Source organism: Saccopteryx bilineata, chromosome 1 (assembly GCF_036850765.1).
Source record: "Saccopteryx bilineata isolate mSacBil1 chromosome 1, mSacBil1_pri_phased_curated, whole genome shotgun sequence".
In the NCBI taxonomy this organism is placed as follows: Eukaryota; Metazoa; Chordata; class Mammalia; order Chiroptera; family Emballonuridae; genus Saccopteryx; species Saccopteryx bilineata.
In genome coordinates this window covers 115,465,977-115,485,947 of record NC_089490.1, presented here as the reverse complement: position 1 = coordinate 115,485,947, position 19,971 = coordinate 115,465,977, and the positions used below count along the sequence as shown (strand labels likewise).

Genomic DNA, 19,971 nt, shown 5'->3' with positions numbered 1-19,971 from the left:
TAACATATTTGTACCAGGACCTGCCAAATTTACTAAATCTTACTAAGAATGTATCTATATATATAAAAAGATAATCTTTTTGTCATTTTAAAATTTTTAACCCCTCTTTTTTACAAATTCTAAAAAGCATACTCAAAAAATGTAACATAAAAATGTTTTTAAATATCAGAATAAATGTATTTTGTTATATTTATTTTTTAATTACCATAAAAGCACACTTGGCCTTTATATTTTTTTCTTTAACATTTGACTTAATTATATAACATATTTCTCAGAACTTTGTATATGGTATGCCTACAATTATTTGTAGGATTTTAAATGCACCCCAACTTCAAAAAGTTTGAGAACCACTGGCTTAGAGTCACAAAGATTGTGGTAATTTGTATGGCAACACTGGGAAACTAGTACAGTCACCAAGGTCCAGTGAAAGTCTATCTCGTGTGTCTGTATTTGAAGCACGCAAGTCTTGAAAAGCTACACACAAATATATGCACCGTATTATTTTGCTAGGGCTGCCATAACAAAATAGCACAGGCAAGGTGGCTTAAACAACAGAAATTTACATCTCACAGTTCTGGGGGTTGGGAAGTTCAAGGACAAGGTGCTGCCAAGTCAGAATTCATTCTGAGGTTTTTCTTGGCTTGTAGATGGCTACCATCTGGCAGTGTGCTCATATGACTTCTTTCTGTGCTGATAGTAGGGGGAAGGAAAGAGAGAGCATGCTCTCTGGTGTCTCTTCTCCCCCCCCCCCTCTTTTTTTCACGTGAACACAGTCCCCTGCTACCACAAATTATGCCATTGAGTTTCCCACATTTGGGAGAATTGCAGGGGTCCGCACATCCGGAGTGCTGTGGATAAGTCTTGCTCTGGGAAACCACCTTCACAATCATGGTATCTCCCCTGCCAGGTACGTATGGTGGTGTCTCTTCTTATAAGGCACTAATCGAATTATGAGTGGCCACTATCCTGACCTCATCTAACCCTAATCACCTCCTAAATGCCCCATCTCCAAATACCATTACACTGGGGGGTAGGGGTTTCAACATATGAATTAAGGAGATACCTTCAGTCCATACAATGTACCATCATCTTATGAGAAGAGCACAGCTATATTCAGGCTTTAGAGTTGGTAGCAATGTTAAGAAGTGATAATCACTTGATGTTTGCTTTGGGATAGGTTGGACATTAGAGTTAGATGAGCCAGGGTACTAGACTACAAAACAAATGAGGAGAAACAATGTGACCAGTGCTGTTGACAAAGAGGTCCCATGTATGGCAAGTAAAAGTCCAATGGAATTGGGTAATCTCCAGTTATCTTTCAGATAATCACAAAAGGAGAGGAAAGGATTTAGAACAAGGTATTGAATGGGGTTCTGTATTAGTTTCATAGTTGTGTCATAACAAAGTAACATAAATTGGGTGGCCTAAAACAACAGAAATTTACTGTCTCACAGTTCTTGAGACTAAAAGTCTGAAACCAAGTTGTCAGCAGGACATATGCCCTCTGAAACATAGAGGGGAATATTTCCTTGCCTCTTCCCAGCTTCTGCTGTGTGGTTGGGAACCTTTGGTGTCCCTTTACCTGTGGCTATCCCTCTCCAGTCTCTGCATTGTGATCGCACAACAGTCTCCTTGTTGTCTCTGTATATTTACATGGCTGTCTTTTCATTAGGTCCCACCCTACTTTAGTATGACTTCATCTGACTAATTATGTCTGCAAATGACCCTATTTCCAAATAAGGAAGAATGGGGTACCGTAGTGATGAGAATCATGGGCTGGAGATGGAAGATGGCTAAAAAGAAAGTCAACCTCAGGAATGTCTAGCAATAGCTACCCTAGCCCTGGGCTCTAGGATGGGATTTAGTGGCAACACTCATATCACTGGACAAATTGGTATGAGCACTTAGAAACGGAGACAGCCTAGCCTCAGTGGCGCTGTGGATAAAGCATCAACTTGGAATGCTGATATTGCCAGTTTGAAACCCTGGGTTTGCCCAGTCAAGGCACACATCACAAGCAATCAATAAATAAAGTGAAACATCTATGAGTTGATACTTCTCATTCCACCCCTCCCTCCTTTCTCTGTAAAATAAAAAGAAAAGAAAGAAAGAAAGAAATGGATACAAAACCTAGGAAACTGGAAATGAGTGGAATGAAAACTCAGGTCCCTGGGTCCCCTACTTCCTAAGAAAAGATGTATATTTTTATTAGAGAGATAATCAGTCTTCTTAGCAGATTCAAAATCAGATGCAGAGTGAAAGAGGAATTATTTCAGTGAATGCAAATTAGCAACTTGTATAGCTTCATGTTTGACTTATAGATGTATTGGTAATATATGTAAATCCAGAAATTAGTTTCAATTTGCATAATGCTTATAAAATTATGAGATTTCACTATGTTAGTGTGATCTCTCTCAATGTCAGAATCAAAATGAATACAACTATTAAGTATTAATATAAACAGAACAAATAACTTTTCAGCTACTGGATTTAACTAGACCAGCTGATTGAGTCACCTTAACACTCTCTTGCATTTCCATTACAAAAGAAAACATTTTTTTCCCTTAAGCCTCAATTGATTATCAATTTCAGGAAAATCTGAGGGCTGTCATGTGAAAGGTCTGAGATGCACCCTGAAATCTGAGAGTATCTCAGGTCTGGGAGCACAATGCATCTCTGAAAATCGATGAGGACAGCCTGACACTGAACTGAGAATATGAGGGGGTGGTTGGGAACCGCAATACTTGGGAAGCTGTCCAATGAAAAAGGAAGTGAGTCAGACCAGTGGGTCACTGCTCGAACAAATGTTCATCTGAACAAACAATCTGAGCTTGTGATGCAAATAAAGCAGACTTCTGAAGAGTAATTTGTATTTTCTCAGCATAGTAAGGATACAATATATCAGGACTTGGCACCAAATAAATTGTATACATATGACCAGAAATGTGCTAAGAACAAAGGTATATGAAAAAAAGTTTCATAATAAATAAAAATACTAAACACTTCTTCAAATCATGGTGTGATGTTTACTTTTATGTGTCAACTTGGTTGGGCTATAGTGCCCAGGTGCAGGGTCAGACATCAAGTCTAGAGATTGTGTGTAACTATAGTTCTTAGATGCGACTAACATTTAAATGACTAGACTTTGAGAAAGCAGATTACATTTCAAAGTGTGGGTGGGCCTTATCCAGTCAGTTGAAGGCCTTGCGGGGGAAAGACTGAAGTCCCTAAGGAGAAAGGAATTCTGCGTCCAGACTGCTGATGTGAGTGGTCACATCTCTTCCTGGGTCCCTAGCCTGCCCCACAGGTTTCAGACCTGCCAGCTCTGGTGGGCATGTGAGCTAATTTCTGAAAACTTATCTCTCCACCTTCTTTTCTCTAAATGCTATTACATCATCTATCTATCAGTCTGTCTATCTATCTATCTATCTATCTATCTATCTATCTATCATTTATCTATCTATATAATCTATGTATTAACTTATCTCTTATAGATTCTGTTTTTCTGGAGAATCCTGACTAATACACATGAGCCATAAAGCTGGGATATATCCTTGTCCCACATTTAGTCCAGTGTTTTCAAAGGAATACTATTGCCTTGGGACAATTCTTTGTTGTGTGGGATTGTCCCATTTATTGAAGAATATTTAACATCACTCTGTCCCTTTCTCCACTCAATACCACCAGTGGCTTATTCCCAAGCCATTATGACAAACAAAAAACACTGCCACACATCCCCAAGTACCAGGACCTGCCTGGTACTGGCCCCATTGAGAATCACTGACTCAGTGCAACCTACCATTTATAGATGAAGAAACTGATGTGATGAGAAATTTGATTATTTTCCACAGCAATTAGTGGCAAAATGGTAATGAGGACCCATGTTGCTGAATTCCCAGTGTAATACATTCTTTCCTCCTTTACAAATCTTATGGAATGAGCCTAGCTGTGTTTAACATCAAGTGTATAAAAGCCCTGAGCCTATTATATACATCGAGCATTTAGCGCATAAAATTTACAATTCTATCTTTCACATTTTTGAAGCATTGCAGCTAGGATCTAATCCCTTATTGTTTGGTTATCCCAGTGTCCTTGCTTTGAAAATAATGCTCTCCTTCTCTGATTTAGCCACGTGTTTCCAGTAAGATTTGTCCTGTTCTTAGTTGGACACCACGGCCCACGTCAGCCAATTAGATTCCTCCCCTGTTATTTTTCAAAATATGAACAAGAGAGTCAGCAGTTCTCTCTGGCAACCATGGAAACTATAGGACATGACACAGGGGTTATTGGTGATTGTGTTTTCCATTGAAACAGATGTTGTTGACAGCAAAAACAGTGAAGTCAAGACAGAGAGAGAAGCAGAAATGAGAAATTAAAAAAAGAGGTTCCAGCTAGGGTGTGGCTCCAGGTTCCAGTCATTCTTGTGGCTGGGTGGCTTCCCTGCCCTCCTTCGAGGTTAGCCATTCATCCTTCCCTTTGACTATTTGACATGGTACCTTTTGAAGAAATTCCCTTTTCTTTGGTCTAAACTAGTCTGGATTGTGTTTCAGTCACTAACAACTAAAATAATCTTTTCTTTTTACCAAAAAAAAAAAAAAGACTCATAGAACTTTTTAAAATAATAATGCAATTCAGAAACACAGTAATAGTCACACCAAAGTTTGATGGGAGGAGCTCACAATCCTCCCAGAAAAGGCAGTGATAGAGCTGTGTCACCAAGGTCATAAACTCTGGAAGAAATAAGGAGGCTGTGGGTGCAGTGAGGTTGAGAGTGTACCTCCATCATAATTTTCATCATCATTATCACAATTAGCTAGAAATTTGTTTTTTTCTGAGATTTGGCTGTTTCCTTTTAGAAGTCTTCTCCTGTCACTGATACTCTTTTCTGAAATGCCATCCTCACCATAGATCTCCAATTCAAACAGAATTTCTGTAGCTTTCAGATATAGCATTTGGTGCAGCATCTTTACTTTCTTATGCACCCGCATGCAACGGTAACTGAGCCAGATTCCATGCGGAGTTTCTCACAGCGCAGGTGGTAGCTAGGGGCTTTGTATCTGGTAACATATAAGGTTCTTCTCATCCTTAACTCCCTTTTAGATTTCCACGCCAGGACTCTTGCTGCATATTAAAGACTAACATTCTCCTTGGTTGATGGGCAGAAAGAAGAAATAAATATAAATAATGAGAAGAAAGCAGCTCCATTCTACAACCTGGTATTTAGTAGAAAAGAGCACATTTGAAGTTTAAAAAACTAGAGTTCCTTTATCTTTCCCTTTTCTCTGGTTTCCTTGAATCATGAACTCCCTGGAGAAATCTACAGCATGTGCACCATCCAGACAGCTCTGTGCTGGGAAATGTGTGGGAAGAATACTTAAGGACCACTTATGGTCCTCACACCGCTGAGACCCAGACTTACTCCTTTCCATCCCCTCTCACACATGGTCTTGGACACAAACATATATGTGTGCTTCTGGAAAAGGAAGTCTTATCAATTTTTTTCTTCTATAGTAACCATGTGTAACTCTTTCCCCAATTTCTCCATGGAAAGAAAACCAAACTTCACAAAGAAATATTAAGTAGAGTGCCAAGAGTCCTGTAGGTATAAGATGCCCACCGTAGACTGCTGCATGCTCAGAAGACACAGTTCCATTTTATCCACCATTGCTGTGGCCTAGGTGGCATGAGATACAGACTAAAAATTGCCTGGAAGTGAAATTCGGTTTCAGATCTCAATTGTCAGTTTGCTTTCCACTGCGATTTCCATCGCCTTGATTTTCAACAGTGGCTTTCCCCATAACCACATTTGTTCGCCACATTACCTGCACCTCCTTTCTTTCATTTGTGTCCCCCAAACTCTGACCTATTAACTAAGAGTTGACATCCTGTCTCTGAACCAGCACATCAGACGTCCCTGAGCCCAGTTACCATCTTGTTTATTCTGCAAACTCACCCAAGCGCCGCCGAGGGAGCAGTGGCACCAATGCAAACAGGCCAGTCCACGTGCCCTTCCTGCCGGGGAGGCAGGATCTGCTTTGTTCACTCACCTCAAATTGAAGAGAAAATTTATAGTCGGAGTCTTTGGCCATATCCCTGAGGTAGGCGTCAAAGTCATCCAGTTGAACCGGGCTTTGCCAAACACAAAGAAATATATGTTTTAAAAATCCTATTGATAGGTATTATTTAACACTGAACTTCTCAAACATGAACATTTGTTTTTGAGAAAATGGAAGTTTTGCTCTCAGAGCACTCACTACTTTTTGTTGTTGTTAAAGTTACCAGTCCTTAATGTATTATAATAAGAAAGCCATCTCTAATAAACCTCCTTGAGACGGAAGAAATCTCTAGAGTTTCAATTGGCTCTTACTCTAGCAGTAAAATATGACATACATGCATGATCATATACATATATATGTTGTTTCTAGAACACTCTGGTTTATTGGGAATAACAAAGGCTTAGACCCGTTTGAGTTATGGTTTTGCTTTATTTACTGGGTGATCTTGGAGAACTTGCCTAATTCTTCTAAGATTCAACAGTCTCATCTATAAAGTACTATTATTATATCACCTCTAAGGTTACACACAATACAGTAAAGAACCTTGTAAGTCTAAACAAGCTTTACAAGTATCAGGACTTGTGCTGCTAGCTCCACTGTTTCGCCAGCACGGAGGCAGGACTGTGGAATGGAGCATATATCCAGAGAGCTCCCTGGGCCTTAGGCTCACTCTGAGAGAGCCACGTTTAGAGGCTTTCATATCTACAAAATGATATGCAAGTTCAGAGGTATAATTAAATAAGACACCTGAGCATATGTTTCTGCACCTGAAGCAAAAATTCTCATCTCTTTTCTTGCTTGGTTTTTGAAATAAAGATTATGTTTTATTGCATAAAGTTTTCTGTAGCTGCTTAGCTTTTCTAGCATCTACCTGTACCAACCTGCTCCCTGAGCTTCTGCAGCGTGCTGAACTTTGCTGTCTAACCCAAGCCTGTCTACTCCATCACGTACCACATGGTTGACCTTTCCTTTAGTCTTATTGCAAGTTCCTCAGCTATGTCGTCTACATGTGGCCTTATAGCCTCCTAGTAAACACACAGTACTTAAGTTATTTGTTTAAAGTTGTTGATAAGCTAATATAAAATTTAATTTGTTTGAAGATTTTAGTATATTTTAAAAGGTATTATACCTCCCAGATAACACATGTAAACTTTAATGGTTTTTCTTAATAATAATATTAATGACTTATATACATAAAACACTATGGATCTAAAATATTTGCATATGTTATCTTGCTTGACTGATGGTTGAGGTAGAACATGACCAACATTACCTATGCCCAGATGAAAGAGTCAAGGTTAAGAGAATCAAGTGGTTAGTCCAAAGTCACTGGGCTACCGAGTGTAAAACCCTGGCTGGCACCCAGGGAGAATGATTCTCAGTTAAAAGCTTTCCCCTTTCAAAGTTGTCACCCTTCCAGAAAAATGGCAAAACATGGGAGCATCGATAGAGATGACAAGTCAGAGAAAATATGGGTTAGAACAAGGCAAAACAGAGAAAAGAAAGACAGAGGAAGAAACAGGAAAACGAAGTATGAACATCAAAGAGAAAAGAAGGATGGTAAAGAGGAGGAAAGGAAAGCTGGGAGGAAGCAGATATCAGTAGGACAAAGATTTAGAGAGGGAGGAGGAGCAGGCGAAGGAAAGCAGTGGTGGGATGGAGATGAATGCCATTGGGAAAGGGGAGGCAAGGGGGCCTCAGGGGGGCATTTGGAGTGAAAGAGAAAAGCTAGAGAAACTGCATAGAAAGGTGGGGAGGGGGTGGAAAGCCCCTCAAGATAGGCTTTTAGAGAAGATAAGATTAGAGGGAAAATGAGAAGAGGGAATGAGGAAGTTGGTTAGAGGCAATGTTTTGGCTTGTGGGCAGTTTCCACCACTCCTAAACTTGCCCAAACTTCTCTCCACATCCTGCTTCTGCTTCTTCTCTTTGCCTGGGTTTTGGGAGTAGCAAGCCCTAATAGAGTCTCCCCTGAGACCCTGTCTCTTATCTGCTCTAGTCTATACCTTGCTACCTCACTTAACAACCCAACTGTTAATTTGGGCAGTAAAAGTCTTTCTGTTTCTGTCAATCATTCCTTCCAGGAGAGAGTTCCTTTCTTCCCTTCAGTGTGGTCTTGTCTCTCCTACATCACTTGATATATACCAATGAGATGCATACTGATTTGAAATCAATTTAGGAAAATATTATTCTATTATTTATATGTGCCAAATTATTATGTCACTCAAGGCTAAATAGTAATATTTTTGCACCAACTTTTCTTTTGTATGATGTACTCTGTAAAGCCAGTAGCCATGGCCACCATCACAGCAGCCTGGCCCATGCAGGTTCTCATTAGATTCGGACAGACAGAAATGAAACAATGGAGCCAAGAAGTGGTGGGCCATCATCTTTAATCCTAGCTTGCACCCGGTGGGCAAGTAGAAACACACACTGGGCTCCAAAACCCACTCATTCAGTGCTAACAAAGCTACTGACTTATTCGAGTTTCCTGGAATCAAAGGTTTCTAGCTCGCCAGCCTTATTCACCTCTGTTCTCCATCTCCTTCCTTCTCCCTGAACAAACTCTGCACAAACTGGCTTCTTCAGCATTCCTCCACCTTGGCTGCCTCTCCTCTCCTTCACGTGGCCTTACTCTGCTCTCCTCTCTGCTCTCTGCCCTCCTCCTAGAACGCAATCACTCTTCCCCCGGAACAATGTGATCTCTCTTCTTTTTAAAACCTTTTGGCGCGAAAGCCCTCCCCCAACACACATTAATACAATCATGCCCATCCCAAGCAAGAAGGGCAACTAATATCATCACCTGGGCAATGGGCTTCCACGTGGGCAGCACCATCTTTAACAAAGTGAGCATAATATATTTTATCTGCCCAACATACTCCATGACTTTTTTCCCATTAGCACGATGTCAAAGATCTGGCTGGAGCTCCTAATTGCCTCATATTAATTCACCAATATTCGAGCCTAGGCAAGTATCAAAAATGAACTCTCTATTAAAGGGATGCTCTACTCTTCAAATGCACGGTTTAACTAAAGGCCTGGAGGTGATAAGCTAAGTAGGCTTTTGAAATCAACTGATGGTTAATTTTCACACATCAGAATCTTAATTCTTATAGTTTAACAGTTCAGTAGATAAGTGAAACTACAGACTAGCAAGAAAAATTGTCTTTTTCTATTATAGAGATTTCCTTAGGCAGTATTTCTCAAAGCATTTATTATAACATCAAATAAACGCCTTTCTTTGCAATAAGCACAGAACATCAATATGCAAAATGGCAAAGGTTTTTGTATAATTTTAATGGAGCTAAAAATTAAATTGTTTTTACAGATTTAGAATAATAGATTTTCTTCAGTAAGACTTTTATAATTCCTAAACCCATTCTTTCTCAGATTCCATATAGTGATAATATTTTTAAAATTGCTGACATGGTTTCTGTAATACGCTTCCTTAGTAATCACTGCCATCATGTGTATTTTAATATGCATTTGCCTCTTTTTTAAAAAGAAATTTTTATAAGAGCTTATTTGAGCCAAAATGAGGACATATGCCTAGGAGCAAAATCTCCAATGCTTCTTGCCTTCTTTCCTAAGCATCGCTTGCTTATATTTGAAGACAAGCAATCTTTTTAATTTGTGAAGTTAACATCATTATAAAGAACATTTTTATATAAGATATTTTAAAATTAAACAGTAAGAAAAATATACTGTATTATATATTCAAAACAGCTAAGAGACTAGACTTCAAGTTAGTTCACCACAAAAGGAAAATGATAATTCTGTGACCTGATGGAGCTGTTAGCTAAGGCTCTGGTGGCAATCATGTTGCAATATATACATGTCCTAAGTCCATGTATGTACTCTTTAAATTTACAGAATGTTCTATATCAATTATATATCAATAATAAGAACACTTACTTAGTCAGTTTTCTCTTCTTTAAACCATTTTTACTCCTGAGAATTAAAAAAAAAAAGTCAAATTTATCTGGGCAAAAGAATTGATTAACACAATGATTAAAGTTGAAGAGTTTTAAATAATTATACCAGGCATCTCAATTTTATTTAATTTGCATTGAACATAGCTCAGGTTTGTTTAATTACTTTTTCTTAAATGAGAAAATAATAAAAATACTGTCAGATTCATTTTATAAAACTCTATTAGATTGCAGAAACATACCTACACTTTATATTTAATATTTGCCAAAAACAGAATTCAGGAAATATGTAATTTCTTCCTACTAGTGATTAAGTTGCTAAAGTATTTTTAAGATATATATAAGGATATCTGCTTCAATACTCTTAGTTCTACAGGCATGAATCAGAGGTTAACAGTGAGAAATTATAGTGGGAAAGTGAATATGTTGGTCTCTTAATTGAAGACTAAAATAGCTGTTTTGGACATTTTTGTTGGGCATGTGAATTTGTGCTATCAGTGTTGGCCTATATCTTACATAATTCTACCATGACATTGTTCGTATTCAATCCTAAACTAGCTTTTAAGCTATTTGGAGAACTGAATCTATTACCTGCTTGTTCTTAATTCATTACTACAATAGTTTGTAAACTCAAACACATGTGATATGAAGGTATGCTTTAGTTAATTACATTTCTAAGGGGGAATTGAGGGTAACAGTTTTCAACCAACAAGTAAGATAACTGATCAAGTTAGCTAATGCTAAGATAGCATCTGCTGAAACAATTCAGATAGTATCTGTTGAAAACTCCATTATTGTATTTTAACGTCTTATGTAAATAATAAATGTGGATACATGATTGTGATATTTTTTATAAGTAATTTTCAAAAGTTTTTGAAAATTGATGGAAGCACCCAAACTTTCAGAATATAAACACTCTATAGTAAATAACCAGGTTGATTTGAGTGAGTACTCTCACCTGCCTAAGTATTTATTTATAATGAGAATTATGAGTGTTTGAATACCTCCATTACTAGAAAGGCTTTAGCATAAAAAAGCAATACTTCCTCTGGGCTTTCCCAGCACTTTACTCATGGAGTATTTCTTACATTGTCTGACTGTCAGTTTGTCAGTCTGACAGTCTGTCTGACTGCTAGAGCATTCTTTCCCTCAAAGCTGAGCACAGCTAATGGAACACATAGTGGGTGGTCAATAAATGCTAATTTGATGGAATTGAAACCAATATCTTTGCTATGTCACCCTGGCCGTTTTACTTAATGATTCATTTAAGAATTTGATACTAAACGTGGGCTCCTGAGGTCCCCTTAGGGAAATAAGAATTGCAGTTGGAGAACAAGTAAGGCAGGATAGAAATGTAGGCAAATATCCAAAAGGCAAGTGACATTTCTGGTTTCAGATAGTTTTTATTTCTTCCCAATTCTGAGTGAAGACAATCTATTCAACAATTCTTGTCCTATTTTTTTCTTGCTTATCCTCTCTTTATCTTGTATACTTTGGATTTAAAGGGAATGAACATTCTGTTCTTTACTTTGCCTCTCCGTCACCCCCTCAAAAATTTCACTGTAATATTGGGCAGAGCTGAATCATATAAGCACTTGGGAACCTAAAGAAATACCTCTTGAATAATTTCTACTCAGCTCTTGCAATGGTGATTTAGTGAACCTTAGGAATCCCACATTTACCTCGTGCAGCAGGAGCTGATTACTTTAGTGCTTTAAAAAGGCAGAATGTTAGCACAGATAACTAGCATTTCTGGCCAAGTCAGAAGGCTGACAGCATATTTTTTGAATGGGAGTAAATTTAGAAAAAGAAAGCAACCTTTCCTAACCAAACAGACTTTAAGGGAAACTGGGAAAAAACAAATGTATGTGGGAGGGTGACACTGAATAAATTCAGTGCTGAAATATTAAGCTGCTACTATTCAGCAGCTATGCATAAATCTGATTCATGGAGGACAGGCCCTTGTTTTTCTTTCAATCTTATTCATCGATGGAATGAACTTTAAACCAATATGAAAGTCTACCACATGTTTTATGTGATTTACTATCATACCCTTATCATATGTGTGAGTCTTCGTGATTTGTGTACAACTTACATTGTTATGCTTAGATTTTGCTGAATTTCTATAGGTATCTTAAGGCATAGGACATGACAGGACTGAATTACAAGACTCCATAGCAATACTGATATTATTTTCCTACCTTTTAAGTTTCTGTGCCAATTCTAAGACTAAAGTCAGGGAAAATTCACTTTTTCTTTTTTTTTCTTTTTTTTTATTAAGTGAGAGGCAGAGAGACAGACTCCCACTAGCACCCCTACTGGGATCCACACAGCAAGCCTGCAATGGGGTGATGCTCTGACCATCTGGGTCTTGCTCTGTTGCTTGGCAAAAGAGCCAACCTCAGTGCCTGGAGCCAACTTGCTTCTGCCCTTCGAACCATGGCTGTGGAAAGGAGGGAGGGAGGGAGGGAGAGAGAGAGAGAGAGAGAAGGAGGGGAGGGGTAGAGAAGCAGATGGTCACTTTTCCTGGGTGTCCTGACTGGGAATTGAACCTGGACTTCCACGCACCAGGCTGATGCTCTCCTGCTGAGCCAACTGGCCAGGTTAAAATGAACTTTTAAACATATAAGTTAAGGCGTTGCTCACAATTTTAACTCCAGCACATTATAAAGAAAGCGTGTGTGTGTGTGTGTGTGTGTGTGTGTGTGTGTACAGGTTACAGTGAAATTTCAGGTGATGTTTGGGTTATTATCTTGTCATTACAGAAATTTTTGTGAATAACTGATAAATAACTACCATTAGACATATGATATCTATGCATATAGGATCAAGCACTTTTAAAAAATTTCCCCTTTTATTTACATTAGGTAAGGTTCAAAATCCTAAAGATTTAAAAAGCTAAGATGCAGCCTTTAGAAGTTCTTCACAGTATGACAGTCTTAGAAAGCCAGCTAGATTGGAATTCTTTGCAAAGAAAAATATAAAGCAACAATGGAGACATGGGGTTTAATGGTTAAAAACAAAAACAATACTCTCCCCAAATTTGAGACATCCCCAGTTTCATAAGCACTACTTACTTTCTTATGAGCTAAATGGAAATTATCCACAAATCTTTAAAAATTGGTCTTAAGAGGGATGTCATTCTCTGAATAAAACATGCAATAAACATGAGCAAAACTGAGCATTTTAAAGCAAATGTTGCTTCATGTTACAGTGTCAACAGTTGAAGATTTAGAATGGGCTGATGAATACTTGAGTACATGGGGGTGAATACAGCAGTAAGGAAATAGAGCAATAACACTGAATCCAGGTCAAGCTAGTCCAGATGAATGGCTTTTCTTGAACAGGAAACACAATCTGAGATCACTAAAGTCAGAAATCCTGGCCCAATACAATTTCGGGACCAAGCCAGCTAAGTACTGGTGTTGTGCACTGATTCTACTAGTATCCTGGGAAAACATATGAGCAACACTATGAGAAATAGAATAGATTTCCACACGAACCACTACACATATCAGGAAAATTTTAGAAAAGTAATAGGAACATTTCTTTTCACAAAGCTGGCGGTTTAGAGAAGCAGCTGGCAATGGGGTTTGGAGGGGGTGAGTTATTAGATAAAATGTAGCAGAGTAGGGAATTCAGGTGGCTTTCTGAGTACAGAGCTAAGCTAGGAGCAGGGACCATGAGTTTTGCTTCTTGTATACTTGGCATGGCACAAGCCTAGGGCTGAGAACAAAGGTTATGATCAGTATATTTCATTGGTTGATATGTGTGCAGTTTACTGAAAGTGACAAAGCATCAGCCTCTAAGTTTTGCAATCTCTTCTGATGTGGAGGTAACCACTTACCATAGTAGGATTGTTCTAAAAACTACTGAACAGTTTTTACCTTAACTTGGATCTTATGTGATTTGATTAGTACTACAAATAATGGCTCTTGAAGCGGGGGGGGGGGGTTCTGCAATTTTATCTTGTGTTCATCTGAGGGACCTACTAAAGAAGATATAGGAATAAGCACAGGTCTGCCTGACATCAGCTTTAAATGACCAGTGGAAAATGAGAATATCAGGGAATTAAATAGAGGGATGAAAAACAATATTATATACATTTTTCTTTCTTTTATTGTAATTGAAATCTGTGAAGGGTACCTTAAGGGTATTTGTTGCAAGTATTCTAATAATGAGTAAACAACTCCAAGATGATTAGATATTGAGTTAAAAGTAAATTTGCATTTTAAAGGACAAAATGGAATTTATGTGCACTTCTCATATCTGAAAACTATCTGATGTTAAATAGTTAAAAAGATTGTGTTGAGTTTACTAAAAACTGTTATTGAGAACAAACTTAGAATAACAGTGAATGAGTCTTCATCATCTAGTCATTCCTCGGACTTTAATATTTATACTTTGATGTCTGCCACGTTACGAAAGTTTTCCCCTACCCTCTCCTTTTAAAATACAAACTTCGGTATTAACAGACTGTATTCTGAGGGAGTCCTTTTTTCTATTTCTTTCACTGAGACTTAAAGTCCTAAACTTTGCCAGCTGTATTTATTCTGTCCTCAGTGGAGCTGAAGGACATCTGACCAAGTGTCATTTTGGATAACTAATGCTCCAGATTGCTTTTCATCTTTTCTTCTCTTGCCCCAAACATAAGCTATTTTTTTCCAGTCCATGAACTTTAAAAAATTTCTTTGTTCTGAGTCTTTCTCAAGTTGTCCACATTTCTGGATCTGTCTGTATGTCCATAATTTACTACCCAAACACCATGGCCTAATACTAAAAGGAAATAATTCTGTCAGTTTTCTGGGAAACCACTACTTTCTTTTTTTAAATAACTAGTCCTTCTAGATAGTTTAGTCTAAGGATTCAAGATGATTATGATTAATATTATTATTATTACTAATATTTTATAGAAATGAAAAGGATACTCTTCAAGATTTGATTATTAAAATAAATTAAAAGCCAAGGAAATAAGTATTTAAAGGAAGCCATTCTTTACAGTGGAAAAAATAGATTTCAGAGAGACCTGGGTTTGGAGCTTGAGTGTTCGGTATAGTATGATGCTAAGATAGTTCATCTTCTTAGGCCTTTGTTTCCATATGTCTAAAGTGGAGTGAAGACATCCTCTGCAAAGTTGTGGGGCAATTAAATAAGATATTTAAACAAAGAGGCTTGAATATGGTCTGTTGGCTCATATTCATTCTTTTTTTTTTTTTTCATTTTTCTGAAGCTGGAAACAGGGAGAGACAGTCAGACAGACTCCCGCATGCGCCCAACCGGGATCCACCCGGCACGCCCACCAGGGGCGACGCTCTGCCCACCAGGGGGCGATGCTCTGCCCATCCTGGGCGTCACCATGTTGCGACCAGAGCCATTCTAGCGCCTGGGGCAGAGGCCACAGAGCCATCCCCAGCGCCCGGGCCATCTTTGCTCCAATGGAGCCTTGGCTGCGGGAGGGGAAGAGAGAGACAGAGAGGGAAAGCGCGGCGGAGGGGTGGAGAAGCAAATGGGTGCTTCTCCTGTGTGCCCTGGCCGGGAATCGAACCCCGGTCCTCCGTACGCTAGGCCGACGCTCTACCACTGAGCCAACCGGCCAGGGCTCATATTCATTCTTAACAAAAACTTGGGCTCTGGCCAGGAATATCAGTGGTTTAAGTGTCATCATCCTAGTACACCAGGATTGAGAGTGTGTTCCCTGGTCAAGGCGCATACAAGAATCTACCAATGAATGCATAACTAACTGGAATAACAAATTGATCTGTCTCTTTTTCTCCTTTGTTCCTCCTTTTTCTCTCTCTAAAACTAATCTATAAAACAAAACAAAGCAAAAAGCACAGCGGTTCTAAACATAGGGTATACAGTCCTCTGGGTTTCTTTATCTTAATGTATTTCTTCCTTCTTGGAAATATGAAACTCTGAAATGAATACAGATGGCAGAGAAAATAGAAAGCATTACTTATAAAGATGAGAGGCCAATATATTGACTCAAGAAGGAACAAATGGCTAGTATAAATGAAAGAAAAGCATGCCAAGAACATCACAAGAAGAAAATTTAATTGGAAATGACTATTGTTAGAATCTTGGTACAATTCACTGCATTTATCCATTTCAATGTATGATTAATAATTTTAGACGCTGCCGACACATAAAAGAATTTTTGCACTTTGTTTACTTTCTAAAAGCTAACTTTTAAAGACTGTGTTAGATAAATAGTAAAAATAAAATCACTTACCAAGGATTAATATAAAATGCCAAAAGATAATCAGTCCAAAGACATGAGGGGAGCAGGGTTAAGAAAGCAAATATACTCCTACGCCTGTGAGCATTAATAGATAACAGATGTAAAGATGAAACAGTGGTAAGAGTTAGTAATATAAATTATGAACAGATATCAGTACATTACTTACTGGAATCAAGTAAAATAAGCACGTTAACTATAATTAAATGTTATTTCATTCTGTGAAATTAAATCTGAGGGCTTAAGTGCTATAATATTGTCAAAAATCAGTTTCATTCACATACAGCCTCTTATTGTAATCAGATAGACATTTTTCAACTTATTCTGTGTTAATTAATCTGCTATTAGGTGATTACATTTTGCATTCAGCTAAATTAGGTGCTTAAATGCCTCATTAGTTAACTCGATTCTTGTTCTTGGATATTACCTTTGCAGTGCCTAAGCCTATTTTAAGGATCCTGTAGAACATTTGGTAGTGAACAGCAGCATGTGGGAGGAAATATAAATGGTGTGTTTACTAGTACTGACCCTGGGGAAGACTCTAAGCTTTTGGGACATGTTCTTATAAAGCTGAATTTCTAGTACACTACTGTGTCTTTCTACGTTATTCTTAGTTTAACTGACATACCATTCCTAAGAACTTTTAACACGGAGGTATGGCATGGCACTCACGTATCATTCGTTCAAGAAAAGTTAGCTCATCAATTGCCTGGACTGTAAATCTTAACCAATACTCAACTGAATGGGAGCAAAATTATTTAGTTTCACTTTAGGTCTAATTAAAACTGTTGGTTTAAAATGCATGGTTTGAACCCAATTTCAGATATTCAAATCACTGGTAAAATAGAACATTCATTAATGCAGATTTTAAAATACCTATGGTTGCATCTATAGTTATTCTGAGAATTAGACGGAGAATGCTGTCTCCTTGTTACTTATTACAAATCTCAACTGAGATATTTATTCTCAGTCAGCCAGTAAATGCTGGTGCTGGCAAATCCATCTGCCAAGAGTTTCAAGAGAATGTTCTTGATTTCATGGAAGGAACTCTTTTGCCTCAGATCTCCCACAGTGGGTTTCCCATATCTATAAGCTGTGACTGGTTGTGTGGACAATACATAGGTCTCTTGAGTCACGAGTGTAAAAGAATCATTTCTTACATGGACCACTCGTTGCTCTGTGACTGGCTGGGCCTTTCTTTTTTAAGGGTGGGGTAGGTGACAAATAAATATCAGTGAATTAGCCTCTTCATCTTGAAAAAAGTGCTAATATATTTGAACAAACTTAGAAATGTTTCCTAACTCTTCATTGTCAAGGGTTTATGGGCTTTTTTCCTCTTCACATTTGGATTGATTATATCTGACTAGCAAAATTGCATTCAGGATAAAATTTTAAAATAGCACAAAAGCATCCTGTTTCAACAAGAATGGGCATCAAGACAGTGCTCACAAAAATTAGAGGATATTCTAAAATGAATATGAAGCGATAACAAATCTTCTAATTTTTGTGAGCAGTATAGATAAGTGCCCACTCAGAGAAGTATAATTTATATTTTAAATAAAGTCCTCCCACTCTCATTGATTCCATAGAGTAAAATCTCCAGTCTCAGATATCTATTTCTTTAAGATTAATCATTTTGGGAGATAATAAAAACAGGAAAAAAGATTGCTTACCAAGAATTAATATGAAATATATATATTTATTAAATGTGCTTTGTTGCTTGCACAAAGGCCAAACTACATCATGTAAGCAGTGATGACTTTATATTAAATGATTACTTAATTAGCAGTTTTGTTGGGTATTGATTGCAGTATATTGTTAATTCTCATATATCACACCATTAGGTATAAGGTCAATCACTTTACTCTCCTGATAATGCTGTCTTAATTCTCAAAATATCTTCTCCCTCTGGATGTTTAATACTCAGAAATAAAGCAAAAAGATGCCATGTTTCCTGATGGAACTTTATTGGCTTTGATATTTATTTACCTGTAAGTATTCTGGGCTATATATTTATACTTGATTTTTGAACAGAAGTGGTGGCTCGTGTCCCCAGGCACTGAAACATGAGTTTTAAATGGGGAAGCTGGTCTGTCTCATCATGCTTTTTGCCATCTCTCATTCAGTGTGGCTCCTGCACTTAAACCTTTCCTGGGCACAGTTATGGACTACTCATATAACAACTGATTTAGTCCTTTGTTTAATACAGTAAATACAGAACGTACCATGACATTTTTGCTATTTCATAATTGTATTAAACTAATATATATCAATAACTCAGTGAAGATCTGACCTTTGAAAGTCCACCGTCAAAGTCATTATGAAAAGATAATCAGACAAAACCATTTATACCCCAGAGACAGTACAGTGAAGTCTGTAGGACACACAGCAGAGCTAAGCTGTCTGGAGGCTCATTCCAAAAGAACACTCACCAGTTGTACGGCAGTTTCCCGTCCCTCTCCAAGGACGCAAAGTTGACAAAAGTTCCAGCCCCACACTCCCTGTGAGAAAGTCAACACAAAGTCAACGTTGCTGCTTGATGGAGCATTCTTTTATCGGCTTATCATTGTAACAATTTTTTTAAAAAAGCTAAAATAAGGCATATGGGTTTCTCTTTTGTATAAAATGTAAAATAGAAAGATAAAGCAAAATAAAATAATTTTTCACAAGGTCACACATCCCCATAGTAAGTTATTTGAAACCAAAGGTTTCAGGTCACAATCCTTTCCAAAGGGCACTCAGAACCCTAAATACGTCTTTGGACTTTTTGGGATTTAATAGCAACTGTCCCAGATAAAATGAGAGTTTTTTTTTTAGTAAATATTCCTGATGGGATTTTGTTTCTTATAGTATGTGGACTTCTTCTCCACAATGATGATGGATCAAGTGTATTGTTTTCTTCTGTCAAGATTTTCTCCTCATGTTATGATGCCTCTAAAATTATCACTTGAGCCTGACCTGTGGTGGCGCAGTGGATAAAGTGTTGACCTGGAAATGCTGAGGTTGCCGGTTCGAAACCCTGGGCTTGCCTGGTCAAGGCACATATGGGAGTTGATGCTTCCAGCTCCTCCCCCCCTTCTCTCTCTGTCTCTCCTCTCTTTCTGTCTCTCCCTCTCCTCTCTAAAATGAATAAATAAAAAATAAAAATAAATTTAAAAAAGATTTAAAAATTAAAAAAAAAATTATCACTTGAGATGAGAGTAGAATAATGATATGTATTAAACAGAGTGGTCTGTGCAGACTTCTTATTCAGAATGTTGGTTATTAATCGGTCAGCAAAAAAATATTGTTAATTTTTTTTCAAGAATTGGATTAAAAAGGTAAACATATTCTCATACCTTTTCCATCCTTTGCTTAATATCATGCATAGCTCACTGGGGCTCACACATCTCATTTTCCCTTTACATGAAATTGATGGACTTCTTCAGAATTGAAGCAGAGATTTTGACAGTATTGGCACAATGTACTAATTACTTCAGTTATCATCCTGTTCTTATTGCATGTTTTAAGAATAGTTTTATTTTTTTTGAAAAGTACACAAATAATTATTATATTGTATTGTATTTTAAATTACACATCATCAGTTGGTTTTTCTATGTTGATTCTTATAGTATATAGGAATTTATTTACATTTAAAATAGAAGGTTATTTTTTACCTTGCATTTTAAGAGTTCTTAAACTGGGGTCTAAGGAAAGAATGTATTAATATACATGGGTAAAAGGTATGTGTTTATTTTCATAACCTTTT

General features: G+C 37.6%; 1 protein-coding gene and 1 pseudogene across 3 annotated transcripts in view; both read right to left on the bottom strand.

Moving 5' to 3' along the window:
- Nucleotides 1-19,971, bottom strand: part of PTPRO (protein tyrosine phosphatase receptor type O) — a 239,020-nt gene that overhangs the window by 23,574 nt on the left and 195,475 nt on the right. For 2 of the 3 annotated variants that reach the window (XM_066264542.1, XM_066264545.1), the window contains 4 exons: nt 18,656-18,724; nt 16,218-16,301; nt 9,969-10,004; nt 6,048-6,129 (listed from right to left, as the gene is read on the bottom strand). In XM_066264542.1, the coding sequence (XP_066120639.1) occupies nt 6,048-6,129; nt 9,969-10,004; nt 16,218-16,301; nt 18,656-18,724 (271 nt within the window). The remainder of the gene's footprint in view (nt 1-6,047; nt 6,130-9,968; nt 10,005-16,217; nt 16,302-18,655; nt 18,725-19,971) is intronic. The other variant, XM_066264543.1, reaches the window with a different exon arrangement.
- Nucleotides 761-915, bottom strand: LOC136321422 (U1 spliceosomal RNA; annotated as a pseudogene).